We start from the raw sequence: 16,682 nt of genomic DNA, 5'->3' as shown, positions 1-16,682 counted from the left end.
ATGGCTCAGCCACTGGGAGCTGGGTCACGGGCCAGGGTCTGACTAAACTCTGCCTCCTCAGTCCTGGTGCAGACCTGAGGTTCACACCTGAGGGCTTCCTGAGCCAGCGAGACACTGCACTGACCCCCACCGTCATCAGCAACTTCCAGAACATTCACATCAGCAGGACGCCCAGTCCTCACCCATCCGAGCTCCACGGCCTGAGCAAGGTGTCCCCGGACCCAGCACGAGAGCTGGCTCACCACCACCAGAGCCCTGCAGCCTCAGGCCTCCTGACCAGAGGGAGCAGCGGGGCCCGGGGCAGGACCCAGACAAACCCAGGCCGTACAAAGGATATGGGTTACACACCATCTTGATGCACCAGTTCCGGGGGCTGGTGGTCTGTCGCAGGCAGAAGAAGGCAACGGGCGCCAGGTCTGGGTGAGGGACGTCTGGATCGACTCCGTCCAGGGGCTCCTCCGGGCCTGGAGGGGAGGGAAGGGGGCTCTGGGGCCCGGGCTGCTCCGTGACTCCTGGCTCAGCTGCCGGGGCTGCGGCAGGGGAGGAGGGCAGTGGGGAGCTCTCGGCCATGTCGGCACTGAGCAGGGAGCCCTGCGGAAGAAAAAGAGATGGCACTTGGCGGGGGACAAGCTTGGCACCCATTCCGCGACCCTCCTCCCCCGACAAGGGGACACGGCTCAGACAGCCCAGCCTCAGGCCCCTCGGCCTCACTCTGGCTGTGAGGATTAGGAAAGAGCTGGTGGTCCTGGGGCAGGTCTGGTCAACCTTGCTGAGCCTCAGTTTGGGGAGATGAAAAGTGGAGAGAACAAAACATTCTTAGAGTGTACTTGTGATATTGTTGTGAGTTGTTGGTTGGTTGGTTGGTTTTTTTCAATGAGACTAGAGTTGTGTATTTATTGCATCATCGAAGTAAAGAAAACTTGCAGGAAAAAGGTGAAAGTGATCGTAAAGACAGACATTACTGCCAGGGTGATGTGTGTTACAAAGCAGAGGTTGGGGTGCCGTGGGACCAGATACCAGCGTGCCTGGGCAAGCCAGGATGGAATCAGGGCAGACTTCCCCGAGGAAGTGACATCTGAGACGAGACTTACAGCTGAGCCCAGAGGCACCCCCACCCATTGCCCCACAAAGCTGGGAACCCAGAGCCCTCACACACCAACCTCTCTGCTTTACAGATGGAGAAGCTGAGGCTCAGAGAAGGGACAGGATGGACACACAGCCAGGTAACAGCAGAGACAGAGCTCCACCAAGGCTGGATTCCTGGGTGTGTCACCTGGGCACCCACCCACGGCAGCACTCAGAAGGGCCCTGTGCTTGGTTTAAAGCCCGGCTGTCACCGACTTGAAATCCTTAATACTTTTTGACCGAGGGTCCCACATTCTCATTTTGCGCTGGGCCCTGCAAATCACGTGGCTGGTCGTGACTTGAACACAGAGGTACTCTGACATCCTGGCCTCGTCTAATGCTCATTACAACCCCAGAAGCCTTATTAGGCCCATTTAGCAGATGGAGAAACTGAGAAGGGAGGGGCATGCCAAGGCTACACACTGAACTACGGCATGTCTAGGGGCCAGAACCCAGCACCAGCCCACCAGATTCAGTGATGACCGACTGTGACCTTGCTTAGCCCCCTCCTCAGCCAGCCAACGGCAGGGCCCACCCCTCCGCACCTCACCCAAGAGGTTACCAATCCCTGAATCCTCACCCACTGGGGTCTCCTGGGCCCTGGCACCCTGGCAGTGCCAGGCTGGGCACTAAGAGTAAGAGATCCCTGGTACCCACCCGGCTGCTGCCCGCGGCCGCTGGGCAGTCAGCTGAGCTGCCCAGAGCTGATACATTTGGACATTTCTCTGGCTCCTGGGGGCAACAGGCGGGAGTTGGTGCCTCCTGCCACTTCGCCCGGCTGGTCAGACAGGCAGAGTTTTCTCCTGAGCTCAGGGCTTTGCTCTTGGTTCTAGAAAAACAGCACGGTCCTTACATAAGCTCCCAGGCACCCCGGCCCTCCACGTGTCAACCACTAGGAGGGAAAACATCCTCCCCGGAATGGCTGCAGGTGTGCTCACCGCTGTGCCAGCCCAAGTCCACCGCTCCCCGCACCGGCCCTCGCTCCCGCCAAGCTCCACCTCGTCAGGTCCCAGGGCAGCGGCTGCCTCCCCTAGGTCTCTGCTCACACGGCTCCCTCTGCCGGGAGCACCCTCTCCCCATCTCCCATCCACCGTTCTCCCAGGCCCTGACGATTCATTCATTTGTCCAACAATTATTTCCTGAGCACCTACTGTGTGCAGGCACTGTGAGGGCTCTGGGGTTAGGCTGGTGAAGAAGCCAGACTGGGCGCCAGCCCTCATTCAGCCTTCACTCCAGCAAGGGAAAGAGGCACACGGGTCAATTCATTTTTCTCTCTGGGTTTCCATAGCTCTTATCACCACCGAACATGCCGTATAATTTATGTATTTATGATTCAGTGTCTGTCTCCCGACCTGAAAGGAGGCTGTAAGAGAGCAGGGACTGTGGTCTGTTTCATTCACTGCTGTATCCCCCAGAGCCTGAAACAGTGCCTGGAACGTACTAGGCGCTCAATAAATATTTGGTGAATAAATAAAAAGTGCTGGGAAGTAAATAAACAAGGAAGAAAGATGGGAGTGGGGAGAACCCACCTCGCCCTCTCTAAAGAAAGACCTTTTAAGATAAAAACAAGAATCAGCAGTCACCAGCCATGGGTGGTCTCGGGCAAGAGCCCTCCAGGTACCAGGAACGGCTGGGAGGCTGGAACGTTCAGTGCATTTAAGGAACGGAAACGAGACCAGTGTGGCTGAGCAAGGGGCAAGGGGGGGGATGAAACTGAAGAGTTTGGCAGGGCCCACTGTGAGCCCACGGAAGGAGCTCGGGTTTTAGTTCAAGCGCAACAGGAAGCCACAGAAGGGTTTTTACTCAGGGAGTGCTTTGCTCTGGTCTCTGGTTTTAAGCTGTCCCTCTGTGGGCTGAAGGGAGACAGGGTGGAGGGGCAGGGCTGGAGCAAGGACAGCCGGAAGGAGACGGGAGAGATGGGCTGGGCTGGCCTGGGATGCTGGTGGAGGTGAAAGGAAGGCGGTGGATTTGAGGTATGTTTTACGGGCAGAAGAGCCTGGCCTCGCCTGGGCCCCCGTGCCACCGCACCTAGCTCTGCCGAAGTCCTGCCTGCGACCGCAGAGGTGGAAAGAGCTGCTGTGGCCTCTGGGACCACACAGAGCCGCTTCCTCTCCTCCCTCTAAGCTCCATCCACGTTGTACTAACTTGCTCTTTGCCTCGTTCGGCCCTGTTTAAAGCTGTCACACTGTGTTGTCCTTTGCCCTCACACCTCTCCCCACACGCTGCGGGGCTCCTAGAGACCACGACTGCCAAAGCCACCAACCCACTCCCCAGGGCCCAGCCAGCCTCTACCGCTGACCTGCTCCCTCACAGCAGCCCAGGCGACAGCCTTCGGGCCTGCTCCCCATTCCCAGTTCCCTCTGCTCCACGCCTGCAACCCAGCTCCTGGCCCCAGCTGCCCATGTGCCTACAGCGGAAGGCTCTTGGGCATTTGGCAGCTGGGGCCCCCTGGGCTCCAACCTGTCTGCAGATGGAGCCTCAGAGAGAGCAGAGGACGTGCCTTAGGTGGCAGCATTGGTGGATTCCAACTCAGGCCCATCTGGCCCCAGAGTCTCAGCTGCTTCCACAGCCAGAGCCTCCTCCCTCTAGATGGTCCCAGGGGGGCCCCGCAGGCAGTGGTGTCGTAACTCGACTGGCCTCCACGAGCAGGGACCCACCCCCACTCCTGACTCCACTGGCCTCCTGGAGCCTCAGCCTTCCTCTCCTGCCTCCCTCTGCAGGCCCCTGTGAAGGGGTGACGTAACCTCGATGGAAAGGCTCTCTAGGACCCACGAAGGTGGCTGTCCAAGCGTGTATGGGGCCAGCTGTGCCTTCCCCAGGGGCTGCCACCCAGCCCTCTCTTTGCTATCACCACCGTCACCAGCACCAGAACCGCCATCACCACCGTCACCGTCATCTCCACCATCACCACCACCGCCACCATCATCACAGCATCACAGAGGCTCTGATTGAGTCTGACACTGTACCAGGCAATGGGCAGAGGGCTTTCTATGCATTGTTTATGTCGATTCCCAACACAGTCCCATGACGTACAGACCATGCTTATTCCTACTTCATGGAGGAGACTGGGGACCAGAGAAGTCCACAGTGCCCGAGACCATGCAACTAGTATAGGGCAGGGTCAAGGTCCCAGTCCAGGTCTGCAACCCCTGAGCCCAAGCGCTGAACCATCACAGGCACCACTTTGGGACAAGGAAAGGTGCCCTGGAACCAGTCCTTCCCTCCCACTTAAGTCACCAGGCAGTACAGATATAGCTGCTGGTCCAGCCAAGACCCCCAGTGTGGGCAAAGACCCTCCAAGTCTTCCCGAGTCTATGGGGAAATCTGCCTCCCAGAGTTTCCAGAGCCTTTAGAGTGTGGTATGGGGAAGGCTTGTGTCTGCTGAGGCCTGGCCTGGTCACCCCAGGCCGTGTGCATGTGTGTGCGTGTGTGTGTGTTCACAGGTGCACACAGGCAATAAGCAACTTGTTTATCCCTTTGTCAACAACCACACATCAGCTAATGTCACAGCTCAAAGAACAAGCTACACATTCAATCCGGGAATTCTAGAATCCAGGAATCTCAGAATCAGAATATCTTAGAATCACCCAGCACCTTAGAGGCCCAAGATATTAATTACAGTCACCTTACACTCTATAGTGTACGTTTCAGAGCACAGGCACTGGAAACCGAGACCTGTGTCAGAGTCCCGGCTCTGACACCAGCCCACCTTGGCACATGGCTCAGCCTGGCAGGGACCTCAGATACCCTGTCTATAAAATGAGGGTGGCGGCTGTCCCGTGGCAGGCTCGCTGGGAGGATGAACTGGGGTAACACATCAGCACCTGGCCACGCCACCAGCCACTAGGCCAGCATACAATAAGCCTGTGATGGTCCCCCACGCTTGTGAGCGCCGTCAGCCACAGAATTCCAGAACCCTGGAACGTAGGCATCCCAGAAACACAGCGTCTGCTTTTAGACCCTGTGGGCTCCAGATCTTTACACAGGGAATCTCTGAAAAGACTGGGACCCCTGAAGTGGCCTAGTCATCACCACACACATTCACCAGCACAAAGATCACACAGTCACACTCACACACACCCTCACACACACAAGCACACACAGAGACATACATACAATTACACACTCACACGACACCCAGTCACACAGACATCCATCTTACTATCACACTCACAGACACGATCAAACTCACACACAGACACACACAATGACACACACTCACACACATACGTTTACTCACATAGATATGCACTCACACACCTCACACGCTCATTATCACAGACACACACCACAGCACCCACTCACACACCACACACACCAATGCAGAGCCCGCATCTAGAGGCCTGGAGAAAAGTCTCTATGACGCTGCAGGAAACCTGCCTCCCAGAATCTTCCAGCCGGTGTCTCAGAGCCCCTGGAACCCTCTGTCTGCTCCCTCTTCTGCATGACAGCCCTGCAGATGCGTGACGACAGCCCGCCCACCCCCAAGCCTCATCTTCCCCAGGCCTCTTGCCACCAGCTCCCTCATCCACTCCTTGGGTGGCAATTTCCAGATCATCTGCTCCTTGGGGCCCCTCATCAGTCATGTGCAAGTTTGCCTTCTTACCTCCGCAAGGACTGGGACAGGTTTGCACCAAGTCACCCAGAGTAGAGCAGACAGGTCACCTGCCTGATTCTGCAGGGACAGAGATGGATCTCTCTTGATGCAGTCTGGGAGCCCCAGAGCCCAGCTGGCATCCCAGTCAGACTGAAGCAACTATGGGGCATGTGGTCCGCTGGTCCCCTCTGATCTTCTTCAGAGGAGCTGCAGCCAAGTCAAGGCTCCTCTAGCCTAAAGAGGAATGGCTGAAATCTGGCCTCTAAGTGCAGAACCTGACACAAAACTTGCTCTGGTCTGGCCAGCTAAGCCTGTCCACATATTGCAGCCACCTTGGTTCTGTCACCAAAATCAACAGCTCACCCTCCCAGCTTTGCAGTGTTAAATGAATTGGATCAGCAACCCCTCCCATGATGGCTAACAAGACTCATAGCCAACATTATTTGTTGAGCACTTACTATCTGCCAGGCACCTCATTACAACCCAGTGAAGTAAGCACTTTTGCCCTTTCCGATTTATAGGTGAAGAAACTGAGGCACAGAGAGATTAAGGGATTTTCCCAAGGTCAAGAGCTACTTAGTCAAAGAGCTGGGATTTGGATCTCGGAGGTCCAAATCCAAGGTTCCCCGTTAAAGGGTTGTCCAGGCCGGGCTGTATACAGAAGGTTGCAGCCCCCTCCCCCTCCCCCAGTATCTGTCCGTGTGTCTGTCACTAGACATCATCATTTGTTTGTTGGCCCTCCGCCTCATGACAAGTACCAGCAAGTGAGGCTGTGTCTGAATCCTGATCAGTGTGTTTGAAAATTTCCCAGCAGGCGACTCTGCTGACCATTTTTCACTCGCTCTGCAGCAATTAGGACCTTGGGTCTTACTTCAGCGAACAAATCAGGGTGAACATGGCCCCTGACGGAGGGAGAGTATTCTAGCAGGAAGAGCACTGGGCCAGGAGCCTCAGGGCCCAGGTTCGAGTCCCAGCTCTACCCTCTCTGCACCGTAGAGTCTCAGCAAAGCTTCATTTCCTCTTGTACAAAATGTAGAGCAGGATCCTTTCTCGACCTCACAAAAGGGGCAGCAGATGGGAAAAGAGATTCAGAAAGCACCTTAATGCAAGAAAAACGGCCTCCCTGTACCAGGCCCCATGCTAGGCACTGTAGAGACATTTCTAAGCCTCACAAAAATCCCTTAAGGTGCAAGTTATTATCCCAATTTTACGAGAAGCCGATGCTCCCCTGATGCTAAGTGCCTTGCCCCTCGGGGCCAGGCCTGTGACCATGGACTGGCTCATGTGCCTCCCGGCCAGGACAAGAGCTGAGTGATCCAGGGTGGAGGCCTAAGCCCCTGGACCAACGATGAGTGAAACACAGCCCTGACTGCTCATCAGGGCCGGTGGTCAGGGCTGAGGAGAGAGAAAACCCTGACGCTCTTCTCCAATAGCATCATCAGCGAGCCTGCCCAGGCCAGAGCAGGAAAGGGGGATTCGGTAGAGGGAGGGCCTCCAAGATGAAAGAAGAAGGCCTGCAAGGCAGGGCCAGGCCTGTGCTGACCTCGGCCCCAAAAGACTGTGGCTTCCACCCTGGAGAAACCACTTCCCTCTCATCCTCTCCTGCACAAGGAGCCCCAGAAGCTCCCAGCACTTGCTCCAAGGGTATCCAAACACCTCGTGCTTCCAAAGCACCCCTCCCCACATGCATCAAACACAGCCCTGGTTCTCCTTTCTGAGAGCACAAGAAGAAATCAGGCCCTATGGCCATGTGCCCACACGGCACCTGGCACAGGGGATACCCCAGGCCGCTCCCAGGGGCACAGAAGCACCAAGACTTTGTCTGTTCCCTTCTGTTCACTGCTATGTCCCCCAGTGACTAGAACAGAGCTTGGCACATAGTAGGTGCTTAACAAATACAAAAGAGAAAGAGAGAGAAGGCAATCAGGAAATCAGATTTGTTTTCTTCCCTCCTTAGACTGGCAGCCACGAGGGGGAGAGACTCAGCCCACATCTTTCTGGATATCAGGAGCCACAGACCCACGAACCTATGCCCACAGGCCCATGAATCCACACACCCACAGGTTCACAGAAACATATACCCACAGATCTATAGATCCACAGACCCACGGACCTAAAGACTCACAGACCTACACACTCACACATTCAGAGATCCACAGACCACGGATCATGGAGCATGGGCCCACAGACCATGCTCCCAGCTCCCTGGGCTGTCTCTGAGCCCCCAACCCAGCCGTAGCACTCCTGGGGGCATAAGGATTGAGGGCACAAGGCAAGAGCACATCCTGGGAACGTGCGGGAAGAAAACATTCTGCAGCAAAGAACGAGAGAGAGCGGAGGGGCCGGAAAGGAACAAGGAGAAGGGAGGACAGAAGAGAAGAGGGGGAGAGAGGATGGGGGAGAGGGGAGGAGGGCGCTGCTCCCCCTGCAGCCCCAACCCAGCCCAGCAGCCTCTCTTTCCAGACATGGTTTTTGAGCACCCTGAGCTGGGGGCTGGGCGCCCAGAGAACAAGGCAGCCGAGGGGGAGACAGGCGCCACTCAAGGAGCCCCTCAAGAGCCTGTTACCAACTTGGACCATGTTCAGAAGCTGCTGGGGGTGGGACAGAGCAGTGCCCAGAAGCGGACTTTCCTGGGGAGCCCCACTCGGGGCACAGGGTGAGGGTGGCAGAGATGGCAGTGGAGGGGGACAAGGGCAGGAGAGTCGGAGGTGACCCCCCACGGGGTCAGGATGTGGGTCTGGGTCCAGGACCACAGGGAGGCTGCAGCCATTCCGGTCCTTGAAGCTGCTCCCAGCTTGGCTGCGGGCTCACGAGGGTCAGGCTGTCTGGAGCCAGCGACAGCGAGTGGGAGAGGAGGGCTTCTGGCAGCCACCTCCCCACCCAAGGTCAAGGGGAGTCAGGGCACAGGGATATGGAACTGCTGCTTGGTGCCCCCTGGTGGGCCTAGAAGATGCCCTCTCAGAAGCGCCTGGAACAGGGGTGGGGGGGAAGGGGGCAGAGGTAGCCCCTCCCCCAAGCTGCCCTCCACAGTGCTCCAGAAGCAGGCCTGGGCAGCTCTGAGAAGCCAGGCACGGAGCTCAGAGGTCCTGGTGTGGTACCCAGGCCCCCGGCAGGGGGGGGGGGGGGGCGGTGTTGGGGAGGCGGGAGCGAGTTTGGTGCCAGCCAGCTCAGCAATCCCCCCAGGATGTGCTCTTCCCTTTTCCTCCTCCTCCCCACCAGACTGCAGCCCCAGAATCTGTCCCACTCAGTGCCACCTGCCCTGACATCTACTGAGTCCTCTTCCTCTGGTCTCAGCACGGATGGTGGAGGTGGAAAGGGGACAGGGAGGTCTCTAGACTCCCCCGCCCAGTCCCCCCCCATCCCAGGCCGGGGTCCTGGAGCCTGAACAGAAAGTTTGTCCTCAAGGGTGGACAAGAGTTTCCAAAGCCAGTCCTTGGGGCTGAGGGAGACACTGATCCGAGAGGCGGCCTCACAGCACGGGCAGGGCCTGAGGATTGAGACCGTGGGGAAGCAAGCCCAAACTCCTCAACGATACCCTCTCCCGCGGGGCCTAGCCCACAGACCCACAGCTCCATCTGCACAGCACCCTAGCCCTAGGCAGTGCCAGTATCTGCTGGGTAAATCCCACAGGCGGCGAGAGACAGAAGGACAGACTGGCTCCCTGGTCAGGCCAGCCTGAGCACCCCAGCCCCTAGGACGCTGCTCACATGGCGTGTCAGACCCCATCACACTGCACGGCAGACGCAAGCAAGCTTCCTATCTCCCTCTTTCTCTCTCTCCCTCTCTCTCTCTCTCCCTCTCTCTCTCTCTCTCTCTCTCTCTCCCCCTCCCTCTCTCTCTCTCTCTCTCTCCCTCTCTCTCTCTCTCTTTCTCATACACACACACACACACACACACACACACACACGCAAATAGGGACACACGCACACATGCATACACCTGGGCCCAGAACATAGACTCCTAGGGCCAGAATACGGCTCAGGGTTCTCTCCAAATGCCAGTCTCACCCATGGCTCGGGAGCCCCCAGGACCCTAAAGGGAAAGAAAGACACAAGCAGAGCAGCTGACTGACGCCTCCGCCTGGGCCCATCCAAGAGCCCCTCCCCCAGGCATCATGACCTCCCCCAGAGGCCCTCCCACTCCCTGCCAAGGCCTCTTGCCCCCCACATCCCACACACACACCACCCAGCAGACAGTTAAAACCCGATCATCATGAACACTCATTATATAACCAGCCCCGACCTGCTGAGGATTCCTTTTACCCCCTAGAGTCCCAGCTCCAACCCCCCTCCTGGCTTCCTACAGCTAGGAATTGGGCACCCCCTGGGTGCTGACCAGAGAGGGGGCCGGCTCTCCCCTCTACCCGGGCCTCGAGGAAAGTTAAAGGCTGACTGGGATTTCCCCCATTCCATCCCCTGCTGCGGCTCTCCCTCCACCAGCACTCCCAGCTCAGCCCCCTGGACACTGGCACCAGCTATAGTCCCGCTGGCCGCAGAGCCGCAGCAGCTTAGGGGCCGCGGAACTGACAGCCCCCGGCCGGCAGCCTGACTTGTTGAGTAAATTTCTGCAGCGCTGGCTCAGCCGGCTTCAGCATTGGCACCGAGAGAACTTTCGTGGCCTTGGAGAAGGGACCGGTCAAAGTTTCCCGTCCTTCCTCCCAAGGCACCTACCCCGAAGGTACGGGGTGGGCGGCCGGCCTGATGGGCACGCGCGGGTGGGGGACCGGTCCCCAGAAATAAATAAATAAACGCCTCAATAAAGAAAGAACCCGACGCGCCAAGAAACTGGCATGGAGCGGAGCCCTCCTTTGCTTCCCCTTCCCCCCATCCCCACCCCCACCCCACCTACCTTGGCATGGACTTGGCCGGGCAGCGGGGGGTCGTCCACGTTAGAGCCGCAGGGGTGACGCGGCCCCCCGAAGCCAGAAATCGAGGGGGACCTGCAGCCCCGCCAGCTTCCCCCCGCCAATTCAGGATCAGCTGAGCCCCCGGGGCGCGAGGGGCGGCGGGCAGTGGGCGGCGGGCCCAGGGGCCCGGGCCATGGCGGGAGGAGGCGGCGGGCTGGCTGGAGTGTCGCGCGGCTCCGGCGAGCGGCGAGAAGCCGGCAGCGCGGACGAGCCGCGGACCGAGCCGGAGTTGGAGCGCGCGGCAGGCGGCAGGCGGGCGGGAGCGCGGCGCTCCGGGGCCGGGGCCGGGGCCGGGGGCGGGGGCGGGGGCGCTGCTGGGACCGAGCGGCGGGCAAGTGCCCGATGGGAGTCGCGCGGGCGGCGGCTCAGGGCCGGGGCGCGGGGTTCGCCCGGCTCGGCTGGGCTCGCGCCTCCGGCCCCGGGCTCGAGGCGCGGGGTCTGCGCGCGGCGGGGGCTGCGGAGGAGCCCGAGCGCCCGGCTGTGCGGGGACGTGCGGCAGCGGCGAGACCGAGCCGCGTCGCGTGCGAGGCAAAGCCGTCCTTATACTGACACCAAATGTCTTCGGGGAAAGCTGCAGGCGCGGGACGCTGGAGGGGGGAGGCGTGGAGGCGACAGACAGACTGACGGCGACGGCTGGTGAGTCCCCACTTCTCCCAAGCGGACAGGTAGCCCCCAGCCTTGAGGCTACTCCTTAAAATTCAGGGTCGTGCCCGGGGGAGGGTCCTATCCCCTCAACATGGGGGCTGCGTCATGCATAAAAAGGGAGGGACCCTATTACCGACCACTCCCAAGTCCCAGGTGCCTGGTTTGGCCACATTACAGTCCGGATTCTCACCGAGATGCTGTGAGAAGGGTGGGGAGAGGGTCCTTCACTGCCCCAGTGAGGGGCTGCCCATCTAAGACCACCAGCTTTTACAAGGTGGAGCGTGGCTAGAACTCAGCTCCAAAGGTCACTCCACAGCCCAGGCAGCCTCCCCTCTTCTCATCCACATCCAGCTTCTTCCCACCCTTCAAGGCTTGGCTGAAAAGCCACCTCCTCCAGGAAGGCTTCCAAGAGGGCTCCCAAGTGGAACAGATGCCTCTCTCCAACTGCAAATGCCCCAGCCTTGCCAATTCCCCTGGGCAGCCCAGGCCACAGGTGCCTGAGGGGTCAGGAACCTCAGCTCAGCTCTCCCACCCCCACTTCATCTTCTTGGAGGTTGGTGAGTGGGGGCATCCTGCTGAGCTGGGGGCTGTGGTGGGGGGATACTGAAGCCTGCCCTGATACCGCTTGGTCTGGCAGATGGACAGAATGTTGGGGGAAGGTGCCTTCAGGCTTGATCCCAGCTTGGCCCCTTCCTGACTGAGGGCCTTGGGCAAGCCCCTTAAGGTCTCTGAGCCTCAGGTTCCTCATTTGTGAAATGCGGGTAAAAGTTTACACTTTGCAGAATGAGAGGAGTCTAAAAAGGTTTTAGCACCGTGCCTGGCGCATAGTAGGTGCTCAATAAATATTCACCACTTCTTACCTTTTCGTCTGTCCAGGAAAACAAAACAAACCTTTGTCACCAGACCACAGTGCAAGGTCTTACAAGCACACACCAGGGTAGGCGGTGTCTCACAGGCATGAACTGAGCAAGCCAGAAGGTGTCCACCGGTGGGATGGATTTATTTCAGAATAGAGTGGGCTTCAGATCAGGAGTCTCGGGGAAGACCTCATCAAAGGCCAGAGGCTTGCACCGGGCCTCGAAGGCTTGTGCAGGATTGAGATAAGAGGAGACGGGGTGGGTGGAGAAATGGCATCGAGAAGGGAGAAAGGACATGCGCAAAGACATGGAGGTAGGAATGAGGTGGTGAGAGCAGGCACTCCATGCCCTGACCGGCTGAGTGCCCAGCTGGACAGCCCCAGGCCTGCGAGAGTGAAAGAGATCAGGCAGCAAGGCAGGGAGAAGATGCCGACTATTGCTCGCTTCCTCTCCATTCTCCTCTGGCAACACTTACATTAAGTTCAAAGGCTGGACGGGACCCTGAGAAGCCACCAGATGGTGAGTTCTCAGGACTGGGGCTTTTCAGTCACAGTCTCCCAAAGTGACTGCTCAGCTGCCCCCACCCCAGTTGCATACCTGGAGTGACATAAATCTCACCATCTCATGGGGCAGCTCCTTTGTTCTCTGTGCATCTCTGATCATTCAAGTTCTGTTTCAGATTTAAGGAGAAATTTGTGCCCCCCTCCATGATCCAAGTCCCTTTCCTGTCCCGACAGGACTAGCAACCCCTCCCAGCCTCCTTCAAGCATCCACACTGGCAGGAAGTCCTGCTTTATGTCCAACCTAAATGCTTTATGCTTCAACTAAAACCTTCATTGTCCAGTCCTTCACTCTTCTGCCCACCCCACCGCTCATCACTGGGATGGGCTCTGTGGACATGGAGGGCGCACATAGACTAAAGGTCATGGAAGGACTGTTGACGAGGGGCAACCCTCAAAGCTGCTGGTGAATGGGAGTGCAATTCCAGGTCTCCGCAAGAAGCAAGGCTGTGGCAGTCTCTCCTGGAGGCCCTCGCTGGCTGCAGGAGCTTCATTTATTCATTATTGCTATTTATATTGGGCCTGGTATTTGCAGAAGGCTGCAGCAGCCGTGCACACTCATTAGGCCCCGCCGTGCCCTGGGAGCGGGAGCCGGCCAGGGCCCTGCCAGGAGGTAGGTGTGATGGGCCCCAGCCCGGAGTCCCCTAGTGCACCCACCTGACAGCTGGGCCAGGCTCCCTATCCCCTCCCCCAGGGACAAGACCCAATCCTTGTTGGACCCTCACTCCCTATTCCAGCAGCTGCTGGGCTGCCCGTCCCCGAGGAGAACTTTCTAGCAATTGTAGCGGCTGGAAGGGTAGGGAACACCTGTCAATGGGGATAAGCAAGCTGGGACTAAAGGAAGCTGGGGCAGGATTCCTGCCCTAGGACATGAGATAGGTCCCTTCCAGGCCTAAAGATCCAAAGAGTACAGAGACAAAGATTCCAATATCCTCAGAATCCACACGGATTTATTTCTCAAACACTTACAAAGCATTTTTCTGTGTCAGGCCCTGGTCTAAGCCCTTGACAAATATTATTAACACGTTTAATCCTTTCCGCAGTCTTGTAAATTGTCACTACTATTTTACAGATGAGGAACCAGTGGCAGAGAGAAGTTAGGTGACTTGCTCAAGGTCACACAGCTAATAAATGGCAGAGCTGGTATTTGAATTCAGGGGACCAGGCTCCAGAGTCTGTGTTCTTAACGAGGATTCTGGATTCTAAGATTCAAAAACTCTGAGGCTTCCCTGGTGACGCAGTAGTTAAGAATCCGCCTGTCGATGCAGGAGGCACGAGTTCGAGCCCTGGTCCAGGAAGATTCCCACATGCCGCGGAGCAACTAAGCCCGTGTGCCACAACTACTGAGCCTGCGCTCTAGAGCCAGTGAGCCACAACTACTGAGCCCACGTGCCACAACTACTGAAGCCCGCGCGCCTAGAGCCCGTGCTCTGCAACAAGAGAAGCCACCGCAATGAGAAGCCCATGCACCGCAATGAAGAGTAGCCCCCGCTCACCACAGCTAGAGAAAGCCCGCATGCAGCAACGAAGACCCAACACAGCCAAAAATAAATAAATTTAATTAATTAATTAATTAAAAAAAAAAAAAGGTTCAAAAACTCTAAGGTTTCCAGGATTCCCAACAGGCAGAATAACCCCACCTACTAGAGCAGGGAGGGGACGGCCTGAGATACCCTCACATGGGCCACCCCGTGCCGCTTCGAGCACATTCCGCCAGGGCATGGAGAGGGACTGCTCTCAGCCCGGTACCCTGGATGGCTAAGAACCAGGCCCTGGGAGCAGCCCACCATGATCAGAGCTAGGGATAGAAGAAAACCAATGGCAGAAAACGAACTTCAACATTCCAAGAGCTTTTATTAAGCATCTACTGGGTACCGGGCCTGTGCCAGGGCTGAAGGACGTGACAAGATAGAAGGGTAACAGAAATGCTGACTGTGGATGAAACAAGGTGGAGATTTGGAGTCAGACTCAGAGGGAAGGTGGGCCAAAGCTGGTCCCCCCAGAGGCAGGTGCTTGATGGGTTCAGAGAGGCCAAGATGGACCCAGAGCCCAGTCTGGAGGGTCGTGGCTGGATTGGGCAGGGGAGAGAAGAACCCGAAGTTTCAGAGGGGAAAGAGCAGAGAGTGAAAGGAGAGGAGAGAAGATGAGAAGCCTGGACCACAGGGCAGGAGAGCCCCTGGGAGGGGCCCCCAGAGAGGAGGACCCTGATGTGCCCGTCCCCTCTCCCCCAGAAAGTTGCTAGATGCACACAGGCTTTGTGAGGGTGGGGTTTTCAGTGTGGGAATGTCAAGAAAGGATGAAACCCCCTGGGAGCTGCTGTGCACAAGGCCAGCCCTGGGCAGGTCAGCCAGTCCATCCGCCAATTGGACTAAGCTGGCGGAAGCAAAGGTCAGAGCCAGAGGGGCCCAGGAGGACACTGGCACCCCTTCAGGGTCGCTGCAGCCACAGGAATCCTTCCCAGGCTGGAAGGGTGGTGGTCCAGCATCTTACCCAGCTGAGGAGAGGCAGCCCCCTCCCCGAGACAGGGGCCCATATCCTCTATCACCCCACTTAACCCGGTGAGAGGGATCATGGAGCTCATTTTACAGATGAGAGAACCAAGATCCAGAGAAATTAAGTCAATTGCCCAGGGTCACATAGCTAGTGAGCGGCAGAAACAGGATTCTATGCCACAGTGAGTGTGTGTGTGTGTGTGTGTGTGTGTGTGTGAGAGAGAGAGAGAGAGAGAGAGAGAGAGACAAGAAGAGGGAGGATAGAGATCCATCTCCAACTGCCCAGGAAGGAGGCTGGAGATGGGCAGAGGGAGAGGGGACAGATCTCAGGACCCCCAGTTTCCTGCCAGGTGGGAGAGCCCTGACTCACAGCCAAAAGAAGGCTTTGTTGCCCTAGAAGCTTCCCAGATGGGGCTTGAAGAACCTAGTCTGGGCGCAGTGGACAGGGCTGCTGTATGCCCCAGAAGTCTGCAGTGGGTGGGGGCGGGGGCAGGGGCAAGGAGAGTCAGCAGCTTTATTCCAGGGTGAACGTCCGAGAAGAGAACGGCAGCCCTGCCCAGACCCCCAGCCCAGACAGGACACCAGAAACCCCCTAACAGCCAACTAGCGCTTGACCATTGGCAAATCACCCCCTCTGTGCCTCACAGCATCCGGCGCGCATAACCCGGCATGCAGTAGGTGCTCAGCATTTGCTCAGTGCATTCCTTGAATGCCAGCACTCAGTCATTTCTAGGTCCATGTTACTGATCAGGGAATTGAGGTGATGTGGCATGCGGACAGTCACTCCAGGTGGCCACTCAGTGACATTTATGAACCACCTACTATGTGTCAGGTATTGGATGTACGGAGACGAATGAAACCCAGCCCAGCAGGGGGATGGCCATGTTCAGATAACCGGTGGTAAGCGCAGTGGAGAAGGGGGCCCGCAAGGAAACCGTCTTTTCTGGTGGGGGAGGGTCAAAGCAGGCTTCACATGCAGAGCAACCCTCTGAAGGCTTGGCTGGGGGGTGGGCGCAGTGGGCAGCGGGTGGGCAAGGGCTTTCCTGGCAGAACATTGCAGGAAGGTCATCTCAGGCAGGGGTCAGGAGGAGAAAGGCCTGGGGCTGTGAAGGAGCAGAGCTTGTTTTGGGAAAAAACCTGCTTTGAATGCCAGGCCAAGGGGATGCAAGGGAGGAGTGGCAAGGTCAGGTTTGTTGTGGAAGCCCGGACCTGGGTGCCATGTGAGAGCCCATCGCAGGAGGCAGGATGAGGGCCCAGAGACCTAACTAGCCTGGGCTGTATTGCTGACAGGAGGGATGCGGACAGACTTGAGGGATGCTTTGGAGTCAGAGGGACAGGACTTAGAAACTTAAGGAGGGAGGGCCCTGGTTTCTGGTCCTTCCCCAGGTGGACGGTGGTGCCTGACATCTCCCCCAGCCTGGGAAGGCAGACAGTGGGATGGGGGGTGAGACAGGCACAGTGAGGGAGACACAGCAAACGAGAGAGATGGGAGAGTATGAG

General features: G+C 57.8%; 1 protein-coding gene across 1 annotated transcript in view; it reads right to left on the bottom strand.

Annotated features, from left to right (window-relative positions):
* CACNA1I (calcium voltage-gated channel subunit alpha1 I) overlaps nucleotides 1-3,478 on the bottom strand; it is a 109,027-nt gene extending 105,549 nt beyond the window's left edge. The window contains exon 1 of the mRNA XM_022596536.2: nucleotides 338-3,478. Within this exon, the coding sequence (XP_022452244.2) occupies nucleotides 338-642 (305 nt within the window). The 5' untranslated portion in view covers nucleotides 643-3,478. The remainder of the gene's footprint in view (nucleotides 1-337) is intronic.
* Between the last annotated feature and the right edge of the window lie 13,204 nt (nucleotides 3,479-16,682).

This window comes from Delphinapterus leucas, chromosome 11 (assembly GCF_059928025.1).
Source record: "Delphinapterus leucas isolate spDelLeu-1000000601 "Yukka" chromosome 11, BTC_Dleu_Yukka2, whole genome shotgun sequence".
Classification (NCBI taxonomy): Eukaryota; Metazoa; Chordata; class Mammalia; order Artiodactyla; family Monodontidae; genus Delphinapterus; species Delphinapterus leucas.
This window is presented reverse-complemented; position numbering and strand designations above follow the sequence as displayed.